At 47.8% G+C, this 24,611-nt stretch overlaps 1 protein-coding gene across 8 annotated transcripts; it reads right to left on the bottom strand.

Moving 5' to 3' along the window:
- Positions 1 to 4,247: 4,247 nt before the first annotated feature.
- On the bottom strand, positions 4,248 to 22,115 carry LOC125621764 (uncharacterized). Of its 8 annotated transcripts, none has more exons than XM_075119737.1 (5): positions 21,942 to 22,115; positions 9,699 to 9,787; positions 9,011 to 9,137; positions 7,910 to 8,026; positions 4,248 to 7,660 (listed from the first exon to the last, which is right to left on the bottom strand). In XM_075119737.1, exons 2-5 carry the CDS (start codon positions 9,720 to 9,722, stop codon positions 6,039 to 6,041), a joined length of 1,890 nt encoding a protein of 629 aa, XP_074975838.1. In that variant the 5' UTR covers positions 9,723 to 9,787; positions 21,942 to 22,115; the 3' UTR covers positions 4,248 to 6,038. The 8 variants fall into 8 exon arrangements, with proteins under 8 accessions (XP_074975838.1, XP_048674972.1, XP_074975837.1 ...); XM_048819015.2 differs by lacking the exon at positions 21,942 to 22,115 and adding an exon at positions 21,516 to 21,760 and having other exon boundaries at positions 9,699 to 9,807; XM_075119736.1 differs by lacking the exon at positions 21,942 to 22,115 and adding an exon at positions 21,516 to 21,760.
- Positions 22,116 to 24,611: the final 2,496 nt, after the last annotated feature.

Here is a 24,611-nt window from a genome sequence, read left to right as displayed (position 1 = left end):
CCCTTCATCCACAGAACCAGTAATCTCATCATAAAAGGCGATTAGATTAGTCAGGCATGACCTTCCCTTGGTGAATCCATGCTGGCTGTTCCTGATCACTTTCCTCTCATGCAAGTGCTTCAGGGTTGATTCTTTGAGGACCTGCTCCATGATTTTTCCAGGGACTGAGGTGAGGCTGACTGGCCTGTAGTTCCCTGGATCCTCCTTCTTCCCTTTTTTAAAGATTGGCACTACATTAGCCTTTTTCCAGTCATCCGGGACTTCCCCCATTCGCCACGAGTTTTCAAAGATAATGGCCAATGGCTCTGCAATCACAGCCGCCAATTCCTTCAGCACTCTCGGATGCAACTCGTCCGGCCCCATGGACTTGTGCACGTCCAGCTTTTCTAAATTGTCCCTAACCACCTCTTTCTCCACAGAGGGCTGGCCATCTCTTCCCCATTTTGTGATGCCCAGTGCAGCAGTCTGGGAGCTGACCTTGTTAGTGAAAACAGAGGCAAAAAAAGCATTGAGTACATTAGCTTTTTCCACATCCTCTGTCACTAGGTTGCCTCCCTCATTCAGTAAGAGGCCCACACTTTCCTTGGCTTTCTTCTTGTTGCCAACATACCTGAAGAAACCGTTCTTGTTACTCTTGACATCTCTTGCTAGCTGCAGCTCCAGGTGAGATTTGGCCCTCCTAATTTCATTCCTACATGCCCGAGCAATATTTTTATACTCTTCCCTGGTCATATGTCCAACCTTCCACTTCTTGTAAGCTTCTTTTTTATGTTTAAGATCCGCTAGGATTTCACCATTAAGCCAAGCTGGTCGCCTGCCATATTTACTATTCTTTTGACTCATCGGGATGGTTTGTCCCTGTAACCTCAACAGGGATTCCTTGAAATACAGCCAGCTCTCCTGGACTCCTTTCCCGTTCAAGTTAGTCCCCCAGGGGATCCTGGCCATCTGTTCCCTGAGGGAGTCGAAGTCTGGCCTATGGTCTTGTGTGGTGTGCCAAAAGAGTAGGAAAACCCCAAGACCAGGTCAAAGCCCCTGTCCAGCCACTCCCCATCATCGAGGTTCCATTTCAGCAAGTAGCTGTGGATATTCTGGGTCCTTTTCTGAAAAAGACACCCAGAGGAAAACAGTACATACTGACTTTCATGGATTTTGCCACCCAATGGCCGGAAGCAGCAGCTCTAAACAACACTAGGGCTAAAAGTGTCTGCCAGGCAGTAGCAGACATTTTTGCCAGGGCAGGTTGGCCCTCTGATATCCGCACAGATGCAGGAACTAATTTCTTGGCAGGAACTATGGAAAGCCTTTGGGAAGCTCATGGGGTGAATCAGTTGGTTGCCACTCCTTACCACCATCAAACAAATGGCATGGTGGAGAAGTTTAATGGAACTCTGGGGGCCATGATAGGAAAATTCGTCAATGAACACTCCAATGATTGGGACCTAGTGTTCTAGCAGTTGTTCTTTGCCTACACAGCTGTACCACATCCCAGTTTAGGGTTTTCACCATTTGAACTTGTATATGGCCAGGAGGTTAAGGGGCCATTACAGTTGGTGAAGCAGCAATGGGAGGGATTTACACCTTCTCCAGAAACTAACATTCTGGACTTTGTAACTAACCTACAAAACACCCTCCGAACCTCTTTAGCCCTTGCTAAAGAAAACCTACAGTATGCTCAAAAAGAGCAAAAAGCCTGGTACGATAAACATGCCAGAGAGCGTTCCTTCAAAGTAGGGGACCAGGTCATGATCTTAAAGGTGCTCCAGGCCCATAAAAAGGAAGCATCGTGGGAAGGGCCATTCATGGTCCAGGAGCGCCTGGGAGCTGTTAATTATCTCATAGCATTCCCTACCTCCAACCGAAAGCCTAAGGTGTACCACATTAATTCTCTAAAACCCTTTTATTCTAGAGATTTAAAGGTTTGTCAGTTTACAGCCCAGGGAGGAGATGACGCTGAGTGGCTGAAGGTGTCTACTACAAAGGGAAAAGTGATGGTGGCGTAGAAGAGGTGAACCTCTCCATGACTCTTGGACATATGCAGCGACAGCAGATCAAGGAGCTGTGCACTAGCTATGCACCGACATTCTCAGCCACCCCAGGACTGACTGAACGGGCATACCACTCCATTGACACAGGTAATGCTCACCCAATTAAAGTCCAACCTTACCAGGTGTCTCCTCAAGCTAAAACTGCTATAGAACGGGAGATCCAGGATATGCTACAGATGGGTGTAATCTGCCCCTCTGGCAGTGCATGGGCATCTCAAGTGGTTCTAGTTCCCAAACCAGATGCGGAGATAAGTTTTTCTGTGGACTACTGTAAGCTAAATGCTGTAACTTGCCCAGACAATTATCCAATGCCACGCACAGATGAACTATTGAAGAAACTGGGATGGGCCCAGTTCATCTCTACCTTGGATTTAACCAAGGGGTACTGGCAGGTACCGCTAGATGAATCTGCCAAGGAAAGGTCAGCCTTCACCACACGTCGGGCTGTATGAATTTAATGTACTCCCTTTCGGGCTGCGGAATGCACCTGCCACCTTCCAAAGACTTGTAGATGGTCTCCTAGCGGGATTAGGAGAATATGCAGTCGCCTACCTTCACGATGTGGCCATATTTTCGGATTCCTGGGCAGAACACCTGGAACATCTACAAAAAGTCTTCGAGCACATAAGGGAGGCAGGACTAACTGTTAAGGCTAAGAAGTGTCAAATAGGCCTAAACAGAGTGACTTACCTTGGACACCAGATGGGTCAAGGAACTATCAACCCCCTACAGGCCAAAGTGGATGCTATCCAAAAGTGGCCTGTCCCAAAGTCAAAGAAACAGGTCCAATCCTTCTTAGGCTTGGCCGGTTATTACAGGCGATTTGTACTGCAATACAGCTAAATCGCCACCCCACTGACAGACCTAACCAAAAAGAAACAGCCAAATGCCATTCAGTGGACCGAAGAGTGTCAGAAGGCCTTTAACCAGCTTAAAGTGACACTCATGTCTGACCCTGTGCTAAGGGCCCCAGACTTTCACAAACCGTTCCTAGTAACCACAGATGCGTCCGAGCATGGTGTGGGAGCAGTTTTAATGCAGGAAGGACCGGATCAACAATTCCACCATGTAGTGTTTCTCATCAAGAAGCTCTCTGAGAGGGAAAGCAACTGGTGAGTCAGTGAAAAAGAATGTTACGCCATTGTCTACGCCCTGGAAAAGCTACGCCCATATGTTTGGGGACAGCGTTTCCACCTGCAAACCAACCATGCTGTGCTAAAGTGGCTTCATACCACCACGGGAAACAACAAAAAACTCGGTGGAGTTTAGCTCTCCAAAATTTTGATTTTGACATGCAACACATCTCAGGAGCTTCTAACAAAGTGGCTGATGCACTCTCCTGTGAAAGTTTCCCAGAATCAACTGGTTAAAATCGTCCTTGAGATGTGAAAAATATTGTTAGTCTTTATACAGTTAATAGTATATTTAGAGATGCATGTGTCTTATTAACTGTTTTCTCCTAGAGCTCCAGGAAGAAATCACAGCCAGTGTTTCACCCTGTGATTTGGGGGGCGTGTCATAAATATAAAGGGAAGGGTAACCACCTTTCTGTATAGAGAACTATAAAATCCCTCCTGGCCAGAGGCAAAAACCTTTCACCTGTAAAGCGTTAAGAAGCTAAGATAACCTCGCTGGCACCTGACCAAAAAGACCAATGAGGAGACAAGATACTTTCAAAGCTGGAGGTGGGGGGAAACAAAGGCTCTGTCTGTGTGATGCTTTTGCCGGGACCAGAGCAGGAATGCAGGTCAGAACTCCTGTAAAGGGCTAATAAGTAATCTAGTTAGATATGCGTTAGATTCTGTTTTGTTTAAATGGCTGATAAAAGAAGAATTTTAATAGAAGAAAAAGTAAAAGAATCACCTCTGTAAAATCAGGATGGTAAATACCTTACAGGGTAATCAGATTCAAAACATAGAGAATCCCTCTAGGCAAAACCTTAAGTTACAAAAAAAACAGGAATATACATTCCATTCAGCACAACTTATTTTAAGAACCTGATTGCTTTTTCATTGTTCTTAAGATCCAAGGGTTTGGGTCTATGTTCACCTATGCAAATTGGTGAGGATTTTTATCAAGCCTTCCCCAGGAAAGGGGGTGTAGGGCTTGGGGGGGAAGACGTCTCCAAGTGGGCTCTTTCCCTGTTCTTTGTTTAACACGTTTGGTGGTGGCATCATAGGGTTCAAGGACAAAGCAAAGTTTGTATTTTGAGGAAGTTTTTAATTTAAGCTGGTAAGAATAAGCTTCGGGAGTCTTTCATGCAGGTCTCTACATCTGTACCCTAGAGTTCAGAGTGGGGAAGGAATCTTGACCGATGTCCTGGGCAGGCTGCGGTCTTCGAAGTGGGAGGGTCCCTTGGGAAGATACTAACCTCTCCCATCTACAGCCTGGGCTCTGAGATCTTGCAAGGAATGTGGATTCCACCCACAACAACAAAGAGTTACTGCAGTGAGTGCAATTCCCGTCCTGCCGCCAGGACTGCATGACTCCAGCGATTGCTCTGACCTCTCCACCCTCGCCTGCTTGGGTGAGGGTTCTGGTGATAAACCAATTGCTTGCAGCATAAGTTGCCTGAGTCCAGGAACAGGGTTCCCAGCCTCCATCCCAAGCAGAAATTGGCAATTCCCAGCAGCCCAGACTTTGGTACATAACTGTCAGAGGGACTGATTTAGGATAGAACTCTCTCATTGGCGTGTCCCACTGGCCAGCTTAGGTGACTTCCCACCTAGGGTACTGACTTTTGTGGCTCCTATCCTCAGGTGCCTATCTTTCCCCATGCATTGCACAGGTGTTTGAAATGGCTGAATTGATCAGTTGCAGCATTCAAAGTCATTGCATTACGTGCAAAAAAAGCCATGGAGTTGAGTGTCGGGTCTCATTTTGCTTGGCCCAAAATAAATAAAAAATTATATGTAGTGCTTGGATAGAACTTTTCATCAGTAGACCTCCAAGTCCTTTACAAAACAAGCCATGATCATTCTGGTTGCTACTCCTGACCACTTTCTTAGGCTAGAAAAACTTAGCCTCCTGGTGAGGTTGAATTTCTAGGCCTCCCAAAAAAGGCCCTGTGGAAATTAGTCCCTCTCAGTGTTGCCTTCTGAATGTAAAGGCGGCAGGGAAAAGGGGCAGAGGAGGTGAATGATAGAGGGTAGAACCTCCCTAACCCTGAACTCTCCCTCTCTTCTCATTCCATGATGACCAATATCTTGATCATCTGAGCACTGAGGTCCATTTGATTCTCTTCTCCACCAGCCCAAAATATTAAATCCCCCAGACTCCTAGCAAAACCCCCTCCTGATCACTTGACATCTGATCCCCAGCACCCTGGGACACTTATCCTGCAGGAAACAGTTCCAGATAAGTGTGGAAGCTGAGCCAAGCCCAGGAACTGGTGGAAGATGCAGGATGGGGACAAGTGTGTGGAGTGAAGGTGGGGCCTGGCCTAAGTATACTTCTCTAATATCAGTGGAAAGGGAACCCCATCTTGGATGGGAAGGGAGGAGGGGGGAAAAACCCCAGCGGGAGCTTCTGGAGGAGTTTCTCTCTCCCTTCCCCCAGCAGATTAGCAAGAGGCAAGAAGGCCCATCAGTTCAGTACCGAAGGCTGCAGCAGGGCGGAGGGGCTAATCAGGACTTCTCCTCCTCCGCCTGGGGTTTGCTTAGAGCAGGCAAAGCCAGAGGGTCCCTGATCACCTCAGGGTCAGCTGCTGCTGGAACCTCCCCCCAGAGATGGGCAGCTAGGTACTTGGGAGCCAAATGCCACTGCTGTGTATGGGAATTAGGAAACGGAGATGTATATACTACCGTGACCAGCCCTAGTCAGAGCACAAACAGCATTTCTGTCCTGTATGGAGGCGTCTCTGAGGTCCAATATGGCTTTAGCTTCCTAATTGCAGCATTCGCCATGCTAAGGACATTTAAAAGAACTCTTCCCTGTGTAGATTTGCTGATGCCTGATATGATATGTGCCCAACTGAAACATCACCCACATTCAAGACGTCTCTCCCACATGGATTCTCTGGTGCATGATAAGGTGTGAGTTCTTCCTAACCCTTTTTCCACAGTCTGGGCATTTATGATGTCTCTTTCCCATGTGGACTTTCTGATGTCTAAGAAGATGTGATCTCTGAATGAAGGTTTTCTCACAGTCGGAACATTTATAGGGTTTATACCCTGTATGAATTCTCTGATGCATAGTGAGGTGTGAGCTCTGACCAAAGCCTTTCCCGCAGTCCAAGCATTTATAGGGTTTCTCTCCCATATGGATTCTCTGATGTGTTACAAGGTTTGAGGTCTGATTGAAAGTTTTCCCACAGCTCAAGCATTTATGGGGGCATGCTCCTGTGTGGATTCTCTGATGTTTAGTAAGGTGTGACCGCCGACTGTAGCTTTTCCCACAGTCCAAGCATGCATGGGGTCTCCCCCCAGTATGGATTCTCTGATGTGTAATAAGGTTTGACTTGTCTTTGAAACATTTCCCACACACAACGCATTTATGGGGTCTCTCGCCCGTGTGGATTCTTTGATGAGTAACAAGGTTTGAATTCCGACTGAAACACTTCCCACAGTAGAGGCACTTATGGGGTCTCTCTCTTGTATGGATTCTTTGATGTAGAATAAGGGTATGGTTCCGACTGAAGGTTTTCCCACATTCAAGGCATTTATAAGGTCTCTCTCCCGTGTGTAGTCTCTCATGTCTAATAAGCTGTGAGCTGTGAATGAAGCTTTTCCCACAGTCCAAACATTTATGGGGTTTTTCTCCTGTGTGGATTTTCTGATGTGAAAAAAGGCTTGATTTCTGCTTGTAATTTTTCCCACAGTGCAAGCATTTATAGGGTTTCTCTCCCGTATGGATTCTCTGATGTAGAATAAGGGTGTAGTTCCGCCTGAAACTTTTCCCACAGTGCAAGCATTTATGGGGTTTTTCTCCCGTATGGATTCTCTGATGTATAATAAGGGTATAGTTCCGACTGAAACTTTTCCCACAGTGCAAGCATTTATGAGCTCTCTCTCCTGTGTGGAGTCTTTGATGTTTAACAAGGGTTGACTTCTCAGTGAAACATTTTCCACACTCAAAGCACTTATGGGGTCTCTCCTCTGTGTGGATTTTCTGATGAGTAATAAGGTTTGAATTCTGATTGACACATTTCCCACCATCAATGTGATTAGGAATTCTTTCTCCCATACTGGTTCTCTGATGTAGAATAAGGGTATAGTTCCGACTGAAACTTTTCCCACAATGCAAGCATTTATAGGGTTTCTCTCCTGAATGGATTCTCTGATGTAGGAGAAGGGAATAGTTCCGACTGAAACTTTTCCCACAGTCTAAGCACTTGTAGGTTCTCTCTTCCACGTGGGTTTTTGGCTGGGCTATGGTTTCCTTGAAATCGTTACATCCTACCCCATACTGAATGGATTCATCTACTTTCTTCCTTAGGTGGTTTCCCAGCTTCCTCTTTGATTTATGTTGATTTCCCCAGGTTTTGACATTTTCCAAGCATTGAGAAGAATTCCCTTTAGCTCTTCTCAAAAGCATCCCCTGTGGTTTCAGCAGTGCTTTACTTTTCTGTTGTGGATTCTCCTCCCTGTTCTCACTCATAGTCCTATCACCTGCTGGGAGAGAGAGAATCCAGAAAAGAGTCATTCTGTGCTGGGGAGAAAGGGGAAAAAAGAAAAAAAAAAAAAGAGGGAAACAGGGAAAACACAGTAGCCCAATAACCATTGGGGAGAGTGAGAAATTGGATTCTACCTCCACATCCCATTCAAACACTCACAGGGAAGTGAAGTCGGGGAGAAAACTCCTAACAGCTAAGAGGATAGGTTCACCAGATGGTTTCTGTGTCAGTGTCACTGACTGCTCACCTGTGTGGGTGCCTCTTGGGATCTTCCTTTCCTCAGAAGCCTGGAGATCTGGGACCCATGGCTCTTCCCCTCTTTCCAGCCGGGCAATCAGGTCAGGTTTGGGAATGGGGAGTCCTGCTGAGGGGGTAAAATCAGGCAAGATCATGGTGCATTGAGGATTCAAAAACTATTTGTCACAAAGAACATACCCTGATTCTAACCTGGCCTCGTACTGTGATGGGGGTTGTGGGATCTGAACAGATGGGAATGTGGTCACAGAGCCCCTTTGGGAGTGGCAGATGTTTGGGGGTGGAGGGAGTTGTCACACTCTCACTAGGAATTTTCAGGATCTGTGGGCTCTGGGGGACTTGCTGAGGCACACACAGCTCTGGTGTTAAACCCCTGTCTATGTCTAAACATCCAGAGCCCTCCCCAGAGATGGAGCTAATCCCATGAAGGGAGGTGAACAGAGATCCTGTGTGCGAGTGAGAATTAATGCAGATAGGATAATACACTGCTTCTGCCCCCAGGAAAGCTGGAGTGATGGGCATAAATTAGAAAGTCCATTAGGTTCATGACTCCCCTATCCCACTGAAGAAGGTTTGGAGACTAACAGCTCTTTCACACTGGAGCTGTGGACAATCCCAGTGGTTCTCAACCAGTTGGAGGTATGCAGAGATCTCCCAGGAGTACATCAACTCATCTAGATATTTGCCTAGTTTTACAAGAGGCTACATAAAAAGCACTAGCAAAGTCAGTAAAAACTAAAATTTCATACAGACAATGACTTGTTTATACTGCTCTATATGCTACACACTGAAATATAAGTACAATATTTATATTCCGATTGACTTATTTTATAAGTATATGGTAAAAATGTAAATGTAAGCAACTTTCAGTAATAGTGTGCTATAACAATTTTTTATGTTTATGTCTGATTTTGTAAGCAAGTAGTTTTTAAGCGAGGTGAAACTTGGGGTATACATGAGAAATCAGTAGTCTGGAAAGGTTGAGAGCCCCTGGACTATGTGACCCATTCCCCTCTAACCAGGGAAGAGCCTGACCAGATTCAGAAATGCAGGCCCCATGGCTTCAAATAGCTGAGGGGACAGGAATCCTTACCCATTGAGGTCACCATCTCATAATTCTCCTGCATGATGTCCCTGTAGAGGGCTCTCTGACTGGGGTCCAGCAGAGCCCCCTGCCCCTCCGTGAAGTACACAGCCACATCCTCGAAGGTCACCGACATCTGAAACAACAGGTGCTCCCCACTCAGTGCCTGCTGCCCCAGCCACAATCCCACTATTCATGGGGGAAGAAGCACAAAGACATGACAGCTCTGGGAGGGACAGAGGAGCAGAATCCCACCCCCACCCTGCTCAGAGTGGCCAGGAGGCTCTAAGGAACAGAGAGAAGGTGAGAGCTCCTTGTCCCTCCCAGCAGACGGAGGACGACAGGGTCTTCTCATTTACCACATTCCTACTAGGCACAGGCTGATATGGGAAGCAGAGCTCCACACGGGGACAGGGACAGGAATCCCAACACCTTCCCTTTGTATTTCACCACAGTCTCTGCCTAGTGGGTTCAGACTCCAGCACTCTGGTTTGTTTTTCCAGCCCTGTCCAGGGGGGTTGTTTCCTCTTTCAGATATGGAGGAATATTCACACACATACACACACACAAAGCCCTAGGCTGGGCATGTCCCAGCAGGTTTATTATACCTGTCCCCCTCCCTGCTTCACCCTATGTATGTCCTTCCCCTCCCCCTCAACAACAACCCTCCCCACTAGCTCTCCCCAGAATCCCTTACCTGAGCTGGATCCAACACAGCCATTTCCCTTCCCTGTCCCTCAGGAACATGGGATAATCTGGGGCAAAACGTGGTTGTTATTCTGCAGCCTGTCAGGGTGAGAAGACGACTGGGGAGGTTTCAGAAGGAGTTTCAGTCTATTTCACACCCCAATTCCCCCAGGCTCTTTCCCTTCAGAGAGAGACTGTGAAAATGCTCAGTCACTTTATTACAATGTAAACCTGGTTCCTCCCACTGGAACAAAATCCTTGAAACACTTTTAAAGCATCCCAGTAACAGAGTCTGAGCCAAATGCTAGAAAAGAGCAGAATCAATGGAGCTGCTTTGGGGGGTCCTCCTGATATTGTCCCAAGGTCAGCACATTCCCCCAGCAGCATGGGGATTAGGCAGAGGCAGGAACTGGCTTTTCCTCTTTCTGCTCTTCACCTTCTTTATAAGAACATAGGAATGCCCACACTGGGTCAGACCGAAAGTCCATCTAGGCCAGTATCCTGTCTTCAGACAGTGGCCAGTGCCAGGTACCCCAGAGGGAATGAACAGAACAGGTAATCATCCAGTGATCCATCCCCTGTTGCCCATTCCCAGCTTCTGGCAAACAGGCTATGGACACCATCCCTGCCCATCCTGGCTAATAGCCACTGATGGACCTATCCTCTATGAATTTATCTAGGAAAGTCAATCTTCCCGGGGTGCTACAGTGAATGGAGCTTGGCACAGTTGGGGTGTGGAAACCTCGTTCCCATTTATTGCTCTCTCTTCCCCTTTCAATCTCTCCACTCTACTGTTCTGTCTTCTCTCTCTCTCTTCCTGCCTGGAGAGTACTGGTTACTGTCCAACTTAGGTGGGCATTTTCTCCCTAGTAGACACACCTGCTCAAAGACACCTGGGGAGCCCGTCACCCTCTAGTACAAACTCACCAGCTGCAGGCCCCTGAAAAGGCCCTTTGTGCAGAGTCACTTTCCTGCCATTCCCCAGCACCGGGGCTGCCCTAATTGTAGCCACCGGGGAAAGTCCCTACCTGAGTTGGGTGCAGAGCAAGCTTTAAGAAGGAGAGACTAGCGTAACATTCTAATCTACTTTTGGACACAATTTGCCTATTATTCAGCAGGATCATCCCAACTGCGCCTGCTCAGTAACATCTGCTGAAAGCGCTGCCTGGCTCTGCCCTTTCAGGGGGTTACAATCTGCTCCCTGCTGTTCACAGGAGTTAAAGGAGGAAAGGAGGCAAATCAGAGGGGAGGGACTTCACGGGAGGGTCAAACAGCTGGAGACAGGGGAAGAAGAGGGGCCAAGTAGCAAAGTAAATGACAGAGGGTAAGAGCCACAGTTCAAAATCGGGTACAGGCATGGCCAGACAGTGTGGCAAAGGAGGATAGGGAGGGGCAGAGAAGAGGAAAGTTCCCCCATATGGGGTGAACTATTTGTAGTGATTGCAAAAATGGGGTGGTGGTGGGGAACCAAATGTTTTTTTTTCCCTCCATCCCAGGGAATTGCTTCCCAGGGCTGTGTTCTTAAAGGCCCAGTGCATCCCAATGTCTAGACAAGGCAGCTCTTCCCTGTCTGATATGACATACTGATCTGTGAATGGAGACTTGATTCCATGAAATATTTTACGAACACCCCCCTCCAAAAATTATAATGGTCAGAGTTTAGATGAATCCCTTATCAGTTCATATGTCTCATAGCAGGTCACAACTGTGTCTTAGCTATTGTTCCAATTGCCTGAGTTGTACTGCCTTTTTCTAGTCATCTGCTGTAAATGGTGTTTCATGGCTTTCAATTATTTACTTTTAAATTTTTTTATTTTATTGCTCGCTGCACTTCATAGTTTACCTTTGTTAAAACTATGCAGATGGATCTCATTGTGCATACTTTTATAACAAATAATAATTGAATATCTAATAGTAACTTCAGCAATCACATCTCAGTACTTGTGGCACCTTAGAGATTAAGGAATTTATTTGAGCATAAGCTTTCGTGAGCTACAGCTCACTTCATCGGATGCATCTGATGAAGTGAGCTGTAGCTCACAAAAGCTTATGCTCAAATAAATTCCTTAATCTCTAAGGTGCCACAAGTACTCCTTTTCTTTTTACGAATACAGACTAACATGGCTGTTCCTCTGAAACATCTCACAGTGTTTCTGCTATAACACTTCTTATTCGTACTGCGACACTATTTTTCAAATCTAAATTTTTGCTCTTTTTTAAATTTAATACACAAGTTTATTCTTTAGGATCATACGGCATCAAGGCTGACAGATTTCCTGGGTTGGTGTCAAAACTTCTTCAGTTTCCTTTGATCTGCCAATGAGGAATGCCTTTGTGTAATGTTATTTTGCCTCTCTGTCCAGCACCTCAGTGCATTTTCACATGTCATCACTAAGGCTGCATGTCTGTCACGGAGGCAACCAGCAGCAGCAGTTTGGGTGTGTGGGAGGGGGATCAGGGCTGGGGCAGGGGGTTGGGGTCTGAGATGGCACTTACCCGGCGGGGGGCTCCTCGGCTTCCACTGGCATGTCACTGCAGTTCCTAGGCGGAGGGGCCAGGGAGCTCCACATGCTGCCCACATCCACAGGCACCACCCTTGTACCTCCCATTGGCTGCAGTTTCTGGCCAAGGGGAGCTGCAGCGCTGGCATTTGTGGTGGGAGCAGCATGCAGAACCCCCTGGCCACCCTCCCTCTAGGAGCTGCAGGGACACGTGGAGTCAAGTAGAAAGTCTGCCAGCTCTACCAACGCCCTCCCGGCCCAGAAACAGCAGGGGTCCCGGGCTGCCCGCTGCCATTCCCCCCACCCTCCCCAGTAGCAACGGAGGTCCCAGGCTGAGAACCACTGCCTGCCTCCCCCCAGCACCAGTGGGGGTCCCAGGCCACACACCACCACCCACCTCCCCCCAGCATCAGTGGGGGTCCTGGGCTGCGCACCACCGCCTGTCTCCCCCCACAGCACCAGCGGAGGTCCTGGACCATCCCCCCAGAGCACCCACAGCCCCCTGGCCCAAGTTTTAGTGAGGGGTATATAGTAAAAGTCATGGACAGGTAACAGGCTGTGAATTTTTGTTTACTGCCCATGACTTTTACTAAAAAATTACCCTTGATTAAAACGTAGCCTCAGTCATCTACAGAACTTGGTTACCAAATATTCACTACAGGTCAGATTTTTAAAGGTTACCTAAACCCCTTTAAAAATCTGGCCCCAAGGGCACAATAGTACCTTTTATGAAATTCTTCTCAAAGATAAATGACTACTGTTTTTAAAACTAAATATAGATATACAACTCCAAGGTAGACTGACAAAAGCAAAAATTCAAAAATCATCAATTACACACACAAAAAATCATGAAATTAAACAAATAACTAAATACATTTTGCGCTCTTTTAATTTGCGTTTTGATTTCTGCGCCTTTAGAGCACATTAGCTTTATACTTCTAGGATTATGGATTCTTTAGGAGAGGTAACAACAGAACAGTTGGTTGTACAATCCTATAATATTTTTGACGTCCAGTAACTTGTGCTTCCTCCCCTACCCCCCCATACACACACACTTTTGTAAGTGAAAATTTATTAAAAATCCTTATTTCTGTAAGTAACATCCCATCCTGCAAACACTGACGTCCACACTTTACTCTTCTGTTACTTCATTTGTTGCATACATAGATATTGATATTTCTACTGAATTGTTTATCCTTCTAATTGTGTGTTTTAATTTCATAACCTTTTATGTATGATACATTTGTTATGATACATTTCAGTGATGTTTTTCATTCGGACAAGTTTACTGCTTTGTCCTGCCAAAAATCAAGACTTTTTTAATGAATGATCCGGTTACTCCTTTGCATTGGTTCAGTGGGAGGCATAGTGCTGACCTCACCTTGTTTGCCTTCTGGTGAAACTGAAGTGCCTTGTCTCTACTCTGTCTTTACAGTGGGGATAGCTAATGCAGGTTAGTTACCCCATGGTAAAAAAAACACGCATTTTCTTAGCATTGAGGACACAGATAATAGCGCTGGTTCAGATGTTAAATAAACCTTTATTATGTCTTAAGAACTCTGATATTGATTGTGTGGCTATCGTTATTCCTTTGCCAGCAGAAGTATTTGCATCTGAATGTCTGCAGCCCCCGATTTGTGTGGGTGTCATGGAAAACCAGCTAAAACATTTTAAACTAAAAATATTAACAGAGGCTTCCCCCTTCAGTTTCTCTTATCACCCTTCCCTTTACTTATTAAGGGCTTGTCTACATGGTGTGACACTAAAGGTGTGAATTTAATGCACATAAATTACAGGGCTTTGAACCCCTGCATGGACGCTTTTATACAGAAATCAAGAGGCCTTAGTTTTGACAGTGGTAGTCAGGGCAACCATACAAGATTGCAGAAATCCTTCCCTGAAACATTGTCAATCATCAGCCTTATGACAGGTCTTGAATATTTTTTTAAAGTTTTGTATAGTCCAGTTGTTTCCCATATTTGATTTTTTTAAGCGCAAAGAGGGAAGCAGTGAATCATAGAATTATAGACTTTGAGGTCAGAAGGGACCATTATGATCCTCTAGTCTGACCTCCTGCACAACACAGGCCACAGAATCTCACCCACCCACTCCTGTAACAAACCCCTAACCTATGTCTGGCCTACTGAAGTCCTCAAATCGTGGTTTAAAGACTTCAAGGTGCAGAGAATCCTCCAGCAAGTGACCCATGCCTCACTCTGCACAGGAAGGCGAAAACCCCCCAGGGCCTCTGCCAATCTGCCCAGGAGGAAAATTCCTTCCCGACCCCATATATGGCGATCAGCTAAACCCTGAACATGTGGGCAAGACTCACCAGCCAGACACCCAGGAAAGAATTCTCTGTAGTAACTCAGATCCCATCCCATCTAACATGCCATCACAGGCCACTGGGCATATCTACTGCCAGTAGTTGAAGATCAATTAATTGCCAAAATTAGGCTATACCATCATATTATCCCTTCCATAAACTTATCAAGCTTAGTCTTGAAGCCAGATGTGTCTTTTGCCCCCACTGCTTCCCTTGGAAGGCTGTTGCAGAACTTCACTCCTCTGATGGTTAGAAACCTTTGTCTAATTTCAAGTCTAAACTTCCTGGTGGCCAGTTTATATCCATTTGTTCTTGTGTCCACATTGGTACTGAGCTTAAATAATTCTTCTCCCTCCGTGGTATTTATCCCTCTGATATATTTATAGAGAGCAATCATATCTCCTCTCAGCCTTCTTTTAGTTAGGCTAAACAAGCCAAGCTCTTTGAGTCTCCTTTCATAAGACAGGTTTTCCATTCCTCGGATCATTCTAGTAGTCCTTCTCTGTACCTGTTCCAGTTTGAATTCATCTTTCTTAAACATGGGAGACCAGATCTACCCACAATATTCCAGATGAGGTCTCACCAGTGCCTTGTATAACAGTACTAACACCTCCTTATCTCTACTGGAAATATCTCGCCTGATGCATCGCAAAACCGCATTAGCTTTTTTCACGGCCATATCACATTGGCGGCTCATAGTCATCCTGTGATCAACCAATACTCCGAGGTCCTTCTCCTCCTCTGTTACTTCCAAGTGATGCGTCCCCAGTTTATAACAAAAATTTTTGTTATTAATCCCTAAATGCATGACCTTGCACTTTTCACTATTAAATTTCATCCTATTACTATTACTCCAGTTTACAAGGTCATTCAAATCTCCCTGTATGATATCCCGGTCCTTCTCTGTATTGGCAATACCTCCCAGCTTTATGTCATCCACGAACTTTATTAACACATTCCCGCTTTTTGTGCCAAAGTCAATAATAAAAAGAATAAATAAGATTGGTCCCTGAGGAACTCCACTAGTAACCTCCTTCCAGCCCGATAGTTCATCTTTCAGTGTGACCCGTTGCAGTCTCCCCTTTAACCAGTTCCTTATCCACCTTTCAATTTTCATATTGATCTTCATCTTTTCCAATTTAGCTAATAATTCCACATGTGGAACCATATCAAATGCCTTACTGATGGCATTTGATGGCAAATGGGGGCAGGGATAGCTCAGTGGTTTGAGCATTGGCCTGCTAAACCTAGGGTTGTGAGTTCAATCCTTGAGGGGGCCATTTAGGGATCTGGGGCAAAAACTGGGGATTGGTCCTGCTTTGAGCAAGGAGTTGGACTTAGATGACCTCCTGAGGTCCCTTCCAACCCTGATATTCTATGATTCTATGAAATCGAGATAAATTAGATCCACTGCGTTTCCTTTGTTTAAAAGAATCTGTTACCTTCTCAAAGAAGGAGATCAGGTTGCTTTGACACAATCTACCTTTTGTAAAACCATGTTGTATTTTGTCCCAATTACCATTGACCTCAATGTCCTTAACTACTTTCTCCTTCAGAATTTTTTCCAAGACCTTGCATACTACAGATGTCAAAGTAATAGGCCGGTAGTTACCCAGATCACTTTTTTCCTTTCTTAAAAATAAAAATTGTGTTAGCAATTCTCCCATCATATGGTACAACCCCTGAGTTTACAGATTCATGAAAAAATTTTGCTAATGGGCTTGCAATTTCATGTGCCACTTCCTTTAATACTCTTGGATGAAGATTATCTGGGCCCCCCGATTTAGTCCCATTAAACGGTTCAAGTTTGGCTTCTACCTCGGATGTGGTAATATCTACCTCCATATCTTCATTCCCATTTGTCGTCCTACCATTATCCCTAAGCCCCTCCTTAGCCACATTAAAGACTGAGGCAAAGTATTTGTTTAAATATTGGGCCATGCCTAGATTATCCTTAATCTCCACTCAAACCTCAGTGTTTAGCGGTCCCACTTCTTCTTTCTTTGTTTTCTTCTTATTTATATGGCTATAGAACCTTTTATTATTGGTTTTAATTCCCTTTGCAAGGTCCAACTCTACATGGCTTTTGGCCTTTCTCACTTTATCCCAACATGTTCTGACCTCAATAAGGTAGCCTTCCTTGCTGATCCCTCCCATCTCCCACTCCTTGTCGGCTTTCTGCCTTTTCTTAATCACCTCTCTGAGATGCTTGCTCATTCAGCTTGGTCTACAACTCCTGCCTATGAATTTTCCCCCCTTTCTTGGGATGCAGGCTTCTGATAGTTTCTGCAACTTTGACTTGAAATCATTCCATGCCTCCTCCGCCTTTAGATCCACAAGTTCTTCAGTCCAATCCACTTCCCTAGCTGATTTCCTTAATTTTTTTAAGTTAGCTCTTTTGAAATAAAAAACCCTAGTCACAGATCTATATTTGTTTATCCTTCCATTTAGTTTGAACTGAATTAGCTCATGATTGCCTGAACCAAGGTTGTCCCCTACAACCATTTCTTCTATGAGCTCCTCACTACTCACCAAAACCAAATCTAAAATGGCCTAACTATTCCGAGTGTTGCCCTGTGTAAATAAGCCGTTGCAATATTTCACTAGTGTCATACTAGCTATTGCTGTGCGTGCAGAGCATATTGGCCTAGCTGTACAGTGACTCGATAAGCAATACATAGAAAGTGGTTCACAAAGCAGGGACGACAGGTAGGTGAATGCCTGAATTCCATGCAGGGCCCTATCTGGTAGGTAAGCTCAGAGGCTGCCTATTGGATCAGGTCCCATTCAAAACCTGGCCACAGGAGGTGGATGTGGAGTAACCACTCACCTTTAACTCATACCCCAGGGCTAAAAGTTATAAGGTGGTCACCACCACCTCTGTCAGGGGCTGTTTTGTGTGGAGTTAGGCACTTGCCTAGCTCATTCTCTCAAGAAACATCTTAGGCTCCAGGTGAGGGGTTCCCATTTTTGGATTGCTAGGCAGAGCCAGATGCCCACCTGTAGTGGGAACTTAGATGCCAACCTCTGTGAGAGGGGTGACACTTAGGAAACTTCCCTCTGATGGGCATCTCCCATGGGCTAGCTTAGGTTGCTCCCGGCTGGCTTTTGTGGATGGCATTCTCAGGCACCTATTTCCCACCATTCATAGTACCTAACTCAGGCTTTGTGGATCACAGCTTTGTTCCTGTGACATTCTAGGTGCTTAAAAGGAGGCATTGCAGCGCTCAGTATCACAATGCCCAAGTCCCTTGGTCAATCTAGCCCTGAGGCCTTTTTCCTCACTGTTAAAATAGGTGGGGGGGGGGGGGTTTAACCTCAGGGTAACTAAGGCACAGGAGCTATTCTGACATAAAAACACAGTGAGGACAAGGCACTTTGGTTTCAGTAGTGAGGAAAAGGTCTGAGAAAATGTCTCTGAAATAAGATCAGAGGGCAATATGCTCACAGGTGTGTGCCAAAATACAGATGTGCATATTATGTTGAAAACTTGTTCAATATGCGTAACAGTGGCAAGGGGGGGGGGGGGGGCGGAAGAGAGTCTGTGTAAAGGAACAATGGTAGATTTGCTGCCTAATTGCTTCTATTTAACAGGTATTTGTAAGTATTGAAAATAAGGTTTACACTGCTTTACACTAGTTCCAGTTGTTTTGTGTGCACTAACTGCTTGTTTCCTATAGAAACTCTATTAGTCTCTTTCCATTATAGATTAGGCCATAAACATATAACAATACCTTCATTCAGAGTTTTACATATAATTTCCCTGAGGTTTAACTCTGTGGAATGCTTTTCCAAGTTACAGAAAATACCTTTCTTTCTTTATGTCCACATTTAAAACAGAGATTTCACAACGGTAACAAACTGTGATGAGAGAAAGCCCCTCCACTCCAACCATCTATCACAACTTGCTACCTCCTGGCCCAGGAGATAAAAGAAAAGCAGAGGATGGAGAACGGGGAGAGGTAGCAAATGGTGATGTAAAATGTCCCCACCCATCAGAAGTAGCTACTCCTGGACTACAGCAGTGATTCTCAACCAGGGGTACGTGTACCCCTGGGGGTATGCAGAGGACTTCTACGGGGTACATCAACTCATCCAGATATTTGCATAGTTTTACAGGCTCAGTGGCACTGGAATTGGAGGGGAGCAGGGAGCCAGAGCCCTCCTGTCCCCTTCCCTTCCTCTTCCCCCCGAAGCCCTCCCCCCAGGTCAGGCAAGAGTGGAGCCCAACTGGAGCTGGGGAGCCCAGGCAGCTGTGGGGAGCTGCGTGCAGACCCCCCACCTGTCCACGGTGGGGGCGGGGTTTTGAGAGCCGCCTCTGGCCCATGTCCCCACCCCCCGGATTCCCCGCCTGGCCTAGGACAGGTCCACGACTTCGTGCTGGCTCCCCACCACTGCCCCCATGGCTCTCCCTGACCTGCCTCTGGCCGGGGGTGGCCTCGGAGCTGCAGCCCGGCCAGAGTGAGAGCCATCCTGCAGGCAGCTGTGAACCCTCCACCTGCGCTGGGCAGGGACACAGACCATGGGCTGCTCGGGTCCCCCACACCACGAGCAGATGGAGGGTCCACCACAGCTGCCCGTCCAGCTCTTATCATGGCCGGGCTGTGGCTCTGAGCCCCCAATCCCCCTTCTGCCAGAACCAGGTCAGGGAGAGCCGCGTGGGCAGCTGTAGGGAACCTGGGTCCCTCCACCTGCCCTGGGTAGGGACACAGGCAGGGGGATGCTTTCGGCCCTCCCAGCCCTACTCCAGCTTCTGGCTTGGCCAGGGGCAGGGCCTGCCCCTCTCCCCATTTTTGGGAAGGCTCTGGTGCCCTTGAACAGGCTACATAAAAAGCGCTAGCAAAGTCAGTACAAACTAAAATTTCATACAATGACTTGTTTATACTTAGGGCCCTACCAAATTCACAGTCCATTTTGGTCAATTTCATGGTCCTAAGATTTTAAAAATCATAAATGTCATGATTTCAGCTATTTCAATTTGAAATTTCACAGTGTTGTAATTGGAGGGGCCCTTACCCAAAAAGGAGTTGGAAGGGACTGCAAGGTTATTGTAGTGGGGGGTTGCAGGCAGTGGCACTGCCTTCAGACCTGGGCAGCTGGAGAGTGGCGGCTGCTGGCTGGGATCCCAGCTCTGACGGCAGAGCCGCCGTCAGCAGCAGCACAGAAGTAAGGACGGCCTGGTATGGTATTACCACCCTTATTTCTGCGCTGCTGCCTGCACAGCTGGGCCCTCAGTCAGCAGCCCCTGCTCTCTGGCCACCCAGCTCTGAAGGTAGCAGTGCAGAAGTAAGGGTGGCAATACCTGTGACTGCCCTAAAATAACCTTGTGATCCCCCCTGCAACTCCCTTTTGGGTCAGGACCCCCAGTTTGAGAAAACTGGTCTCCCCAGTTGAAATCAGTATAGTATAGGGTAAAAGCACACAAAAGACCAGATTTCATGGTCCATGACACGTTTTTCATGGCTGGGAATTTGTTAGGGCCCTATTCATACTGCTCTATATACACACACTGAAATGTAAGTACAATATTTATATTCCAGTTGATTTATTTTATAATTGTATGGTAAAAATGAAAAAGTCAGCAATTTTTCAGTAGTAGCTGTGACATCTTTGTATTTCTATGTCTGATTTTGTAAGCAAGTAGTTTCTAAGTGAGGTGAAACTTGGGGTACACAAGACAAATCAGATTCCAGAAAGGGGTACAGTAGTCTAGAAAGGTTGAGAGCCACTGGATTAGAGGATGGGGAACAGCAGAGGCAGCATATTGTGACAGGGCAGCCCAGGAGAACCCCTAGGCATCAGTAATTGCTCCTGGCAGCAAACAGTGTCAGCAGCAGTTTGTAAAAGCGCACCGACCCACCCACCCCACCCCCCATTAGGGGAGCAGCAACTGCTCAGTCTGGGCTCCCAGATCACAATGGAGGAGGTTGCAGCATCTGCCCCAGGGACTGAACTCTAGTGCTCTGATATCATGAGCAGAGAAAGACAAACAACAGCCTCCTCTTCCTTGGCAATAACCAGAGCCCTCTGATGGCTGCACCAATGACTGACCCTCTGTGCACTGCCCCTGCAGCCCCCCACGGTCAGGCAGAGGCTGATCTCATTTGCCCACCTGGCCCCACCCTCTGTTGTTCCTGGCAGCACCTCTGGTTTGACGTTGCACAGAAATCAGAGCAGGACCCTGGTTAGCCCTGTCAGCCCGAAACATTCAGACCCCCCAAATCATGAGTGTCTTAAAAAAATGAAATAATAAATGGGGAACAGCCGGGGGGGGGGGTGCATGCAAGCGGTGCAGGTTTCATGAGGATATTTACCTTGTAGGGTATGAATCCTTAGGGGTTAATCCCCTGTCTCCCCCCCACCCCCCATGCTTCTTTTGACTATCTGCAGTAAAAACAACAACCCACTGGCTGCTGGGTAGGGCAGCCCCCTTCCCCTCTCCTGCCCCATGGGCTGGGGGGAGCTGCCACTGTATCTCTCACCATCACTCTCCCTTCTGCTACCCTCTAGCTCTCCCCTCCCCAGCCAGTCTCCGTTTGCTCTCATATTCTCCTTCCAGCCTCCCCACAGCCCCCCTTTCCTTCTCTTTATCCCCCACTCAGTTTCCCCTCTGTTCCAGCTCTGCTCCCCAGAATTCTCCCTCTACCCCCAATTTCTGTGTATTCCCTCAGCCTCCCTTCAGCGGCCCCACATCCCCGTGGCCCCATCCTGCCCCTTCACACATCTGTTCACCCACCTCCTGTCCCTCACACATCTCTGCCTCCCCGCCCATGCCCCCTGGCTCTCAGAGTCCCCTGCTTCGCTTCAGCCCCCTTCCAGCTCCGGCTCCCCGGATGTCCCTGTCCCACCCTGATCCTGGAGCAGGCTGGCTTCACTCTCACTGCAAACAATGAGAGGTGGCGGCCATCTTTCCTATACGCAATGCAGGGAATCGCAGCCAGCCTAGGGCTGGCACAGCTCCCTGTGGGAGGCGGGGGAAGGATGGGAAGGTCTCTCTTACCTTCCCCCCCAGTGGTGCCTTCTTTGGGAGCAAGGATCTTCCCGTTAAGGGGTGTCCTGGCCAGGCTAGGGGCTCTGCTCTGGGAGAGGCCTGGGGAGCAGCAGGAATGTTACTGCTCGAGATTCCCCTCTCCGGGCTGCAGCCGGGGTTCGAGGATCTTGCAAGAAGCGTGGACTCCCCACAGTAACAAAGGGTTACTGTAGACTCAGTGCAGTTCACTTCCTACTGCTAGGACGGAGGGATGCTGGTGATCACTCCCTCCTCCCCAGCTCCTTCTGGGTCCTAGCGATAAACCAATTACATGGCAGCTACTCTTTTTCTAGGAGCCCTATGACTACACTGCTATTTCCAGACCCGCAGCCCAAGTCCATGCACCCCAGGCTCTGAGACTGGTTGTCAGGGGTGAAAGTAACTCAGGTGACTTACCCGTACGAAGGGCTGCAGTCCTGAGCAAGTGGGGGTAGGCCTCAACCAGAAGGCAAGCCTCAGGAGGAAGGGGTAGGGCCTTTGAATCTGTGGGCCCTTTCAGTCACGCTGCTACCCTGGGCTCCGGCAGCGATTTAAAAGGCCCAGGGAGCTGGGAGCCTGGGCCCTTTAAATCACCACCAGAGCCCCATGGTAGCTGTGGCAGCAGCCAGGGCCACAGGCCTTTTAAATTGCTGCCAGAGCCCTGGGGCTCCCGGCCACTACCGCTACCCCAGGGCTCCCGCATCGGGGCTCTGGTGGCAATTTAAAGGGTCAGGGGCTCTGTCCGCCGCCGCTACCCCAGGGCTGCAGCAGCGGGGCTCCGGCTGTGGGGCTCTGGCAGCGATCTAAAGGGCCAGGGGCTCCGGCCACTGCTGGGAGCCCAGGGTCCTGCCAGTACAGTCAGCTGTGTACCAGCTCTTGCCAGTATGCCTTACCGTACCGCTTACTTTCACCTCTGCTGGTTGTGGTGTGGTGAGGAGGGGGTGGTTGCATACAGGACTTGCCTTTCCCAGCATTAAGGGGGAGCATCATGCATAGATCCCATGGTGTCAATGGGAGGACAGAGAGAGAGCAAATCCTCTCTGCAAACACCCTCCAGCTGCCAGGGAAAGTCAGGGACAATTTGCAGCAAGGTGTCTAATTCAGACCACACCACTGCCAGAATGTTTCAATTCCAGCAGGAGAGTGAGTTTGTGTGTGTATGGGGGTGGGGGGGATGTGAGAAAACCTGGATTTGTGCAGGAAATGGCCCAACTTGATTATCATGCACATTGTGTAAAGAGTTGTCACTTTGGATGGGCTATCACCAGCAGGAGAGTGAATTTGTGTGGGGGGGTGGAGGGTGAGAAAACCTGGATTTGTGCTGGAAATGGCCCAACCTGATGATCACTTTAGATAAGCTATTACCAGCAGGACAGTGGGGTGGGAGGAGGTATTGTTTCATATTCTCTGTGTATATATAAAGTCTGCTGCAGTTTCCACAGTATGCATCCGATGAAGTGAGCTGTAGCTCACGAAAGCTCATGCTCAAATAAATTGGTTAGTCTCTAAGGTGCCACAAGTACTCCTTTTCTCAATGCACAGTGTGATTCAGTGGCTGCAACCCTTCTGAGTCCAGTTCAAAGAAGCTGTCCCTGTAACTAGCTGTAACTGCAGCAGAATCTCCTGTCAGTGCTCCTCTCCCGCCACAGGAGAATTGCTTCTTTGGGCTCCAGGGCGGGAGCCACTCCCCAGACTCCCCTCACCTCAGTACTAGAAAAAGCCAACCAAGGAAGACACTAGGGGCTTGAGTTATCTTCATGTACAGCACTACAGCTGTGCTGCTGAAACTCCTTAGTGAAGACACTACTGTGCTGATGGGAAAGCTTCTCCCATCAGCATAGTTAATCCACCTACCGAAAAGGCAAGAAGCTCTCTCATCCATGCAGCGCTGTCTACACAGGGGATTAGGTTGGCATAACTACATTGCTCATGGGGGTGTGGATTTTTCACACTTACGAGTGATGTTGTTATATTGATATAGCTCTGTAGTGTAGACCTGGCCTAAGCATTAGCTGAAGAAAGCAGTGGAGAGCAGGGAGCTCTCTGCTGGGCTGGGCTCACTGCACTAAAGCATGACAGACCCGTATTCTGTGTCAGGGACTGGGAAGGGACTAGCATGCTCAGTGCATGTTGAGCTCATACTGAGGTGAAGAAGAGTTTAGAATAGGCATGCTTGGTGCATGCTACAGGGGCATAATGCTGAGACGGTGGGAGGTGAGAATAAGTGAACAGATACATAGGCCCAGATCCTCAAAGGTATTTAGGCTCCTCGCTTCTATGGTGTTAGGTGCCTAAATGTTTTCTGAGATCTGGTCACTGGCACTGAGATCCAGGGAGTGAAGCACCCACAGAGATGAATGGGGCAGGCTCCTCTCTAACAGCTGGGCAGGACAAGGGGGGCAGTTCAAGGAGAGGGGTAGGTGGAGGAAAGGGGGGATCCAGGCCAGTGCCACTGTCTGTGGCACCTAGGGGCAGCTCCTCTGCTTCCCTCCCCCATGCCTAGAACTCACAGCCTGGGACATGGCCCTTCCCAGAGTCCAGTGGGGCGGGGATCACACCAACCCTGCAACCATCCCTGAAGGAGCACATCCACTCAGCCTGGGGTAGCAGAATGAGCAATGGGACAGCCAGAGCCTGGGGGGGGGGGGGGGGGCAGAGGGTTCAAGGGAGGGGCAGGCATCCAGAGCACTGCCAGATTGGGCACAACAGCAGCAACTCGGGAAAAGCATCAACCTGGAGTGACACTTCTTCAGCATCTCCCCGGTTGTGCCTGGACCGATGCTGCTTCCCAGCCTGCAGCTAGAGCCTATGTGTCCCCCTCGCCCCCAAAGGATGGCTGTGGTGGGGCAAGGGGACAGAACAACACAAGCCCAGACAATATAGCTCAGTGACTGTAACTCTAAAGTAGGCAGAAGCAAGGATCCTGGAACTGCTGAGAAGTTTCTCCAGTACTGCCAACCCCAAAAGTTCAAAAATCATGAGGTTATGTAAAAATAACAGCTTTGGAGTTCTCTTTATTTGCCTTCCACTTTTTGCGCTTTAGGGTGCACTGGGGTCATATTTTGAAGCGTTCTCCACAGCCACGAG

The sequence above is a fragment of the Caretta caretta genome, chromosome 14 (assembly GCF_965140235.1).
Source record: "Caretta caretta isolate rCarCar2 chromosome 14, rCarCar1.hap1, whole genome shotgun sequence".
Classification (NCBI taxonomy): Eukaryota; Metazoa; Chordata; order Testudines; family Cheloniidae; genus Caretta; species Caretta caretta.
This window is presented reverse-complemented; position numbering and strand designations above follow the sequence as displayed.